The sequence below is a fragment of the Coffea eugenioides genome, chromosome 11, assembly GCF_003713205.1.
Source record: "Coffea eugenioides isolate CCC68of chromosome 11, Ceug_1.0, whole genome shotgun sequence".
NCBI lineage: Eukaryota > Viridiplantae > Streptophyta > Magnoliopsida > Gentianales > Rubiaceae > Coffea > Coffea eugenioides.
The window spans coordinates 28,572,872-28,580,886 of record NC_040045.1 but is presented as its reverse complement, the minus strand read 5'-3'; the positions used below and the strand labels follow the sequence as shown (position 1 = coordinate 28,580,886).

The 8,015-nt window shown below is 38.3% G+C and overlaps 2 protein-coding genes across 2 annotated transcripts; one reads left to right on the top strand and one right to left on the bottom strand.

Moving 5' to 3' along the window:
* Window positions 1-98: 98 nt before the first annotated feature.
* Window positions 99-2,646, bottom strand: LOC113753658 (phosphoglycerate mutase-like protein 1). Its single transcript, XM_027297871.1, has 5 exons — window positions 2,179-2,646; window positions 1,326-1,393; window positions 1,062-1,169; window positions 859-938; window positions 99-424 (listed from the first exon to the last, which is right to left on the bottom strand). The coding sequence occupies exons 1-5, from the start codon at window positions 2,435-2,437 to the stop codon at window positions 193-195; spliced, it is 747 nt and encodes a 248-aa protein (XP_027153672.1). The 5' UTR covers window positions 2,438-2,646; the 3' UTR covers window positions 99-192.
* A 489-nt stretch (window positions 2,647-3,135) lies between these two features.
* LOC113751123 (protein trichome birefringence-like 12) lies at window positions 3,136-6,761 on the top strand. The gene is made up of 4 exons (XM_027294996.1): window positions 3,136-3,800; window positions 4,931-5,068; window positions 5,495-5,744; window positions 6,068-6,761. The coding sequence occupies exons 1-4, from the start codon at window positions 3,256-3,258 to the stop codon at window positions 6,347-6,349; spliced, it is 1,215 nt and encodes a 404-aa protein (XP_027150797.1). The 5' UTR covers window positions 3,136-3,255; the 3' UTR covers window positions 6,350-6,761.
* The last annotated feature ends 1,254 nt before the right edge of the window (window positions 6,762-8,015 follow it).

Below are 8,015 nucleotides of genomic sequence, written 5' to 3'. Positions count from 1 at the left end.
TGAAAACTTAATTAAATAATTAGTCAATTATGCTTATATAACATTTCACTGTTCAGTCCAGCAGAGCTTTGACTTTCTGCCCTAAGTAATTTCTCTTGCCTCAACAGCACCAGAAAAAATAAAGTATTTGAACTTAGTAATTAAATCAAAGCTTCCTTTCTACCCCAGACTTGAACCAAGAAAATCAGAATGCTATCCACAACCACAAGAATGTTCACATTTAAAATCAAAAGTTGCACACATAACCTTCAAAGGACCTACCAAATGTTCTCGACAAAGTTCTAATGCAACAATAGGAGGACAATTAAGACTTGAAATTGCAGCACGCCGACTATTTCCTGCATTTGCCAACATGAGTGGCAGGGTATCCATCCTGTCTGTATAGCCATCACCACCAAATACCCCAACAGCAGTTTGCATAGTTCTGTAGTGTCAGGATAAATCATCATAACCAAAAGCATAGTCTCCTTGAATCAGGGGACAGCAGGTATTGACAGCAATTAGCCTATAAAACGTCATCCCGTTGCACTTGAAAATGGCATACTCAACCATATGGGAATGGCATTGACAGACCACTCAAAAAAAAAAAAGACTAAAGAAACAGTCATTGATCTATAATTTAGAGGTACTATTAGGTTTTGAGGCTAGCTGCAGCCTAATTCTGCTGGAGTTTCTTTCTTCATTCAAGAAATTCAGTTTAGGTAGTTCAAGAAATGAAAATATGTATGTTTAAGCAATTGGATAGGCAAACCCAACATTGATTGCAAAAATGCCAGAATTGCTAGAGTTTGAGGAGTCATTCTTTCCAAAAATGATAGCTTATGGTAGTTAATACATGAAAAGTTAGAGAATTGGTACCTTAGCAATGGAGATGTGACAACTAATTCAATCCTATTCAAAAGCCCGCTTGTATGTACATGCTTGCGCAAATTATCAACCTGATACAAGAGCTAAAGATTGTCATACCCTATAGTCACCGTTAAGGACTTTGTTCTAGACTGAAAAACAAAATAAAGGTAAGAGATTCAACTTTGTATCACAGGAAGTTAGCTGTTCCCAACCTGTTGCCAGCCCAGTGGAGTAAGGTATGCGTCGAAATATTCTGGAGACATATATGCTTTATAGTTCTTATCTCCTTCCACATTATGAATTCCTTGAGCATGCCTCACCTAAGTTATAGTTTAATAAGACCACAGAGACCATTAAATTGTGTGCAAAAGCCAAGAGAAAGGACAATCTTAAGTATCCTTCAAACTTAAAAGAGGGAGTAAATTGGAATACTCAGAGCATGATACTGAATATCTAGAAAATTTGAATATACCAACCAGGTAAATAGTTTTGCACCGGTGCAATGGATACAGACTTGGAAATTCACCACTGTCCATGCTAGCAACTGTAAGAAACAAAAAAAGATCCATTCATAAAATAAAAACTCAGAAAGTAGCTCCCAAAAATGCTATATGGCATAAAAACTCTTGGCAACATTGTGCAGGCACAAACCAGATACATGTGAACAATAGAGCTCCAACACTGGGACGTCAAGACCAATTGTTTTTGGTGATGATTGACCAAATTTCAAAGCAGGGAAAAGAACTGCTTGGTATACTCTTACCAATTCAAAATTAAAGAACAGCTGTTGAGCATTTTGGAAATGGAAGCTCCGTGTAACTGCCAGACAACCACATGCAGTCTACATGGGCAACAAACATTTTTCTGTCTTTTACTCCCCAAGAATTTTTAAATTGCACTATATTCTTAAAATTTTTAAATGATAATTTCAATCCTTATAAAGCCAGATCACGAAACCAAAAAATAAAAAAAGAAAAGAAAAAAAAGTTCGGCAAAAATATGAGGTTGGCCCCTCAAATACACAGCTCAGCTACCTCGCCTCTAAAGTCTCTAATCCTGCATACAAATTATGTTTTGGGATGACAAAAATCAACTCTACTCACTTAAAGAAGAGTGAAAAGCCAAAAGAAGAAAACAGAAAGGAAAAACATCTGGTATATAGAATGTCGACAAAATATCAAAAGCTAAGCGTTTTTCATCTAAAATGAATCTGAAATGAGCAAAAAGAACAGTAACATTCCAATTTATATTTAAATTTTTTTTTTAAAAAAAAAACAAAATGCAGCGAGCAGATTGGGAAGAAGAAAAGGTTGAGCTTTTTGGACTTACAGCATCGACGAGGAGGAGGGAGGCGGAGCAGATGCAATCGGGAAGCTGCACAAGTTGGAATTGTTAGGAGCGGTGTAGAGGGAATCGATGATGATAATCCGAATCGAAACGATGAAGTTGACGACGATGAAAATGAAGCAGAAGAGGCTGAGAGGGATGAAGACACCAATCTTGAGTCTTCGCCAACGCCACCGATTGCAATGGTGGTGGCCTTATTATTAGTGATACAGATACTGGTGGCGCTGGCGGCTACAGTCATAGAGTCCCCCTCCTTTATAACAAGTAGTACAATAAGTATCACTTGTTATTAAAAATTAATTAAAAAAAATGGAGGAAGTGACAAGTGATAGAAGAATCTAAATTATCGGAAGAATTATACTATTCATCGCTCCAGATTTACATCTGAATGCAGTGAATGAAAACGACTGGCTGGCCTTTTTTATACGCCCATTGGTCAATTTCACATGAAAAGCGTGTAATCAAATCCAATTCAGCTCCAGGAGTGACCGACTGAAGCTCGTCCAAATCCAGCTTAATTTGAGTTCAATAGAATATAATTGAATTTAAAAAATATAAATTCATATTTTATATAATTTTAAATAAGAATAAAAGGACATTTTATACTAATAAATAGAAAAGAACATATATATATATATATATATACATACATACATACACGTGTGTGTGCGTGAAAAATTCGATTGAATTTGATTGAGCTGACAAATTTCTAATCTTTACATGTTAGAATTCAAATTGACTCGTAAAGCATGAGTTGGATTGCACGAAGTCGAACTCAGAGTTTAAAATCATACAAGTTAGAATTGGAATTTTGACCAAATAAGTTCAAACTGAATACGAGTTCGGGTTGAAATATTGACCCGAGCCAAACTGGATTCGTTTGCACCTTCACCCCCCTAAAATTCTTTCCACTTTTCAAACTTTCCCCCCACACCCAACTTTCCGAACTCTCCCCGTAACTTGGAACGACCTTAACGAACGGCGTCGCTTTGGTTCAATTTGTTTTCTCCTCCAGTCCAGAGTCGCCTGCAATCTCCTCGTGCTGCAGGATGATTTGCAATGGCATCTAAGTTGAATTCCAGGTTCTTTACCCGGCTAATCTTACCAGCCTTCGTCCTCCTTTTCGTCTATTCCACTACCCTCCTCTATACTCCCTCAGGACCCGCAAACAAATCCCAGATTGCAATTTCAACCCCACACCCGGACCCAAACCCATGCAACATCTTCGAAGGCAAGTGGGTAACCGACCCAAGTCGCAAGCCCATGTATGATGAGACCTGCCCTTTTCACAGAAACGCCTGGAACTGCCTCAGAAACCAAAGGGCTCACATGGGTCGGATCAATTCTTGGAGATGGGAGCCCCAAGACTGTGTTTTGAACCGGGTTGACCCGGAGAAGTTCTTGGGTATGATGAGAAATAAGAACATTGGGCTTGTCGGGGATTCGTTGAACGAGAATTTTTTGGTTTCGTTATTGTGTATTTGGAGAGTGGCTGACGAGGGTGCTAAGAAGTGGAAGAGGAAAGGGGCTTGGAGAGGAGCTTATTTTCCTAAGTTCAATGTTACTGTTGCTTATCATCGTGCTGTTTTGCTGGCCAAATACCAGTGAGTATACTGAATTTGTTGCCTTTTCTTTTCGTTTTCAATTTTTCAGTACATTTATTTGGTTATCTTGAAGTTGAATTCTGCTTAGATTTAGTCCTTGTCTCATTAATTTTGACAAAGATGTCAACTTTCACTGGAAACGAACTTGATATGTATAATCAAAAAAATAAACTTGAAATGTTTGATTGGCCTTTATATGCATCTCAAGAATCTGCTGTGGGGAAAAAGGATGAAGCATTACCAAGAAGATATGTTTGCAAGCATATGGGTATGGATGATTTTGTGTTTCATCTTGTTTCCTATTCTGCTTTTCTAAGCTAGAGGTGACGGGAAAGAAAAAGAGGAAGTAGAGCAACTTAAGCAGCTGCTTGTCGAAAATAATCTGATCCAAAACCATAAATGTTCTACATCATTTTTTAGTTATTTTTCCCGATTGTATTAATAACTTTTGGTTATTTTATTACCTTTTTTCAGTATAGATGGCTAAATGGAACGGCATCTTTGAAGTTGTTACTTTACTCTTCTTTTCTTAAATTGGAAAAAATGCATTGGTCTTATAATCCATCTTGTGATGCATTTAGTGTTTGGAAACTACAATCTACATTGCAATATGTCACTAATTAACCAGCGGGAACACTCTTGCGCCTGCAGCAGTATTCACATATTACTGACAAAGTTTGATCTTGATCATAAATATGTATTACAGCTACATGATTTTGTTCAGTGGTCACCTATATGTAATTGTTTTAGCAAGTAGAGGAATATTTCTGACATCAATTAGATGTTTGCCATTTGGTGGTAATAAATAGGAGTATAGGACAACTGCTAGTTTTTGACTCGACAAAAAAGCTGATTGACTCATGGCAGCTTCTTGATTTTCGTCCTGCGATGATTGATTTTTTGTTTTGAACAAAAAACTTGAATGTATAAATTCATCACATTCATGCTTCCAGTTGTCAAATCATGTAATACTGTGACAAAAGTTGGGTTTGATCTTGAAAATTCATCAAGATTGACAGACCCCTTTTTTCTATCTGAAATGACTTACAGCTTTCATCTGTTATTCATTGAGATTTTGTTCATCTACTTTGGAAATGGCAAGCTTACTTGCTCTTACTGATTAAAAAAAGGTGGCAGCCAAAAGATTCTGTGCTTTCTGATGGAGATGGAGTAAAAGGAACATATCGGGTGGATGTTGATATTCCAGCAGATGAATGGGCCAACATTGCTGATTTCTATGATGTTTTAGTATTCAATACTGGTCATTGGTAATTCTACGTTCTTTTTTCCCTCAAAGTTAATAGAATAGCCAAGTTTTTGTATTACCTATCAATCCTGATATGAATTCTCAACCAGTTTAGCCTTGTGAATAGAAATATCCTTGCAAGACGAAAAAACATATATTACAGGCTGGAATTTAAGTTCATACATCATCATTAATATGATGCAGTAATTCTGCCTTGTCCTGAATATTTGTTACATCAATCCTTCGGTGCTGTTTGGGCAGTCAGTAGTGTGCTTCTTTTGTTGGTGCGATATGATGATTTTCAATTCAACTTGGAGATATATAATTGTAACATTTGAAGCTTGGCTGATCCTTTTCTGTTTATGGAAATCTAGGAACAGATATTGCAATAATAGATTCTGTGGGGTAGAAGTGTTTGGTTTTTGTTCTGATGGGTTATCTTCTCCAGGTGGGGCTACGATAAGTTTCCTAGAGAGACTCCACTTGTATTTTATAAGGCTGGGAAACCAATACATCCTCCCTTGGAAATGTTGGATGGACTTAAAGTTGTTCTTAAATCTATGGTTGCTCACATATGGGAAAAATTCCCTGAAAAGACACTGAAGTTTTGGCGGTTGCAATCACCAAGACATTTTCATGGTGGTGAATGGAATCAAAATGGTAGTTGCGTGTTTGATGAGCCTCTCGAAGAACCTCAGGTATGAAATCGTGCATGCTACCAGCTTGTTACCTTTTATTGTTTTGGTCTTCTACTCTTCCTTGCCTGGACATTTCAGTTTTCTTTTGAAAATATGTCAAAATAAGATTAAATTGTTTCAAAGTTTTTGTCTTTAAAAGCCTAGGTTACTATTTTCAAGCATTTAGAGATATTCTGTAGTTTGTGTCCTTTTGAAGCGTTCTTCTCTTTCAAGGACTGTTACTGCAAATAGGAAGAGGAAGATTTCAATAGAGGAAATTATCTTCAGCAGCAGTCTTTTGCTATAATATAGCTAAGAACAGTTTCCTCCTGATACCTGAACAGCTTGACTTGTGGTTCGACCCCGGCAACAATGGTGTAAACAAAGAAGCCAGACTGCTTAATCATCTTATCCAGGAGGCATTGAAAGGCACAGATATCAAAATACTTGATCTGACTCATATGAGCGAGTACAGATCAGATGCCCATCCAGCAATTTGGTTGGGAAAGAAGGACGCGGTGGCTGAATGGGGTCAGGACTGCATGCACTGGTGCCTTCCAGGTGTTCCTGACACATGGGTTGATATCTTGTCACAGCTGATCCATTATCACCTGGGAAGTGGGTAATTGCTTCTGAAGTTTCTGCAGCTGCTGCTCCAGATGCATAACTGTGGTGAAATGCGATTTGGCAGTTAGATTTGTAACTTCAGATTGTTGAGGATTCTGCAGAGCACCATCATGCAGCAGCTATGGAGTCTGAAGGAACAATATAAGAACTATTATTCTTCACCCCGTTTTGCTTTCATTTATGGGTGGGGATAGGGAATGTAACCAGACTTACCTTGAGCACATTGTCATGTGAAATATTTTCCAGTTCCCTTCTTTATCCCCTTCCTGGGGATGAGGCTGCTGGAGATGCAAATAGAGATGGTGAACAAGCAAAAGCTACATAGGTTGACAGCTGAGATGAAACTTAGATTGGATTGATCTGTATCATCCACAACACATAACTAATTTATTGTTGTTCATGATTCATTTATTCTTTATCTGGGTTCTAGTTAATACATCTTGCCCTTTGTCTGTCAGTACTTTGAAATCCCATGATACATCGTACATGCAATAATCGTCGAGGCATCCTGAAAGCAAATCTGATTCGGCCGAGGGCACCTCTGCACAAGTGGTTCTTGATGCGGCCGAGTTAAAGAGCACTGTATAGCATTTGTTTTATTGCATTCGCTGAAAATCTGATGTGCACGTTACGAGGTTTAGGAGGCCTACCTATCAGCTCCATTGGATTGAAAATTATTATTTGGCTTGATGTTAACTACTGCAACATTATTCATGCATTACCGAATAAAGCCTCGCAAAATTTGCATAAAAAAGAAATGACATCATTTTCTAAAATGCCGTCCTCAATCGACATGCTGGGCGGGGAGGTGAAAGCCCAAGAGGCCCAAAACTATAAGAGTCGGTTCGCAGAATTGACCAAGAGTATGAATTCGTATGAAAGCTTGCGAGCAGGAGGCTAATTGACAAAATTGCTCTATCTGCCGGAAGGAACCGAAGGTGAACCGCCTGACACCGACTCAAATCAAGAATCTCACAGAAATTTCATAACATACCAACGAAGATCAAATCAAGCCTCCAACTCTCAGTATTAGAGATCTAAACCCACAAATTTTTCTCAATGTCCTTCAGAGTTAATCTTTTCGCCCCAAGACCCCTTCAACAATTCCCAAAACTCCAAACCAATCCATTCCTCTCGTATTCTTCCTCGAGGCCCCAGCTCATTAACACATCGTCGAGGCTTCGATTCTCGATTTCATGCACCAGCGGCAATAACAGCTTGAGCGACGCAGAGCTTGCATTAAAGTTGGCCAGAGAGGTTGAAAAATTGAACTCTCAAATCGTACAAAGAGAGGAGGCCTTGAATAAGAGCAGAGAACTCTTGTTTAATGAGTTGAGCAGCTACATGGGCTCGAAAGTTGAAGAAGCCGGGAAGAAATGGAGGAAATTGAGCGAAGATGAGAAGTGGGCTGTGGTTAATGGGTTTGTTTCTGAATGGAGTGATAACTTTCATCCCTTGTCTCCTAGATCTGTCAAAGAATTAGTTGATGAATACTTGGTTGATGAGAAAAAGGCCCTGGTTGATTCTGGTACAATGTTATTTCCTAGTTTGAGAAAATTAATAGGATTCTCAGGAAACGATTCGAGCAGTAAAGGATAAGGTTTATGTATTTTAGGATTCTTTTTTGTTTCGTCATCCATTTTGGAAATGTTAACGTTCCATGCA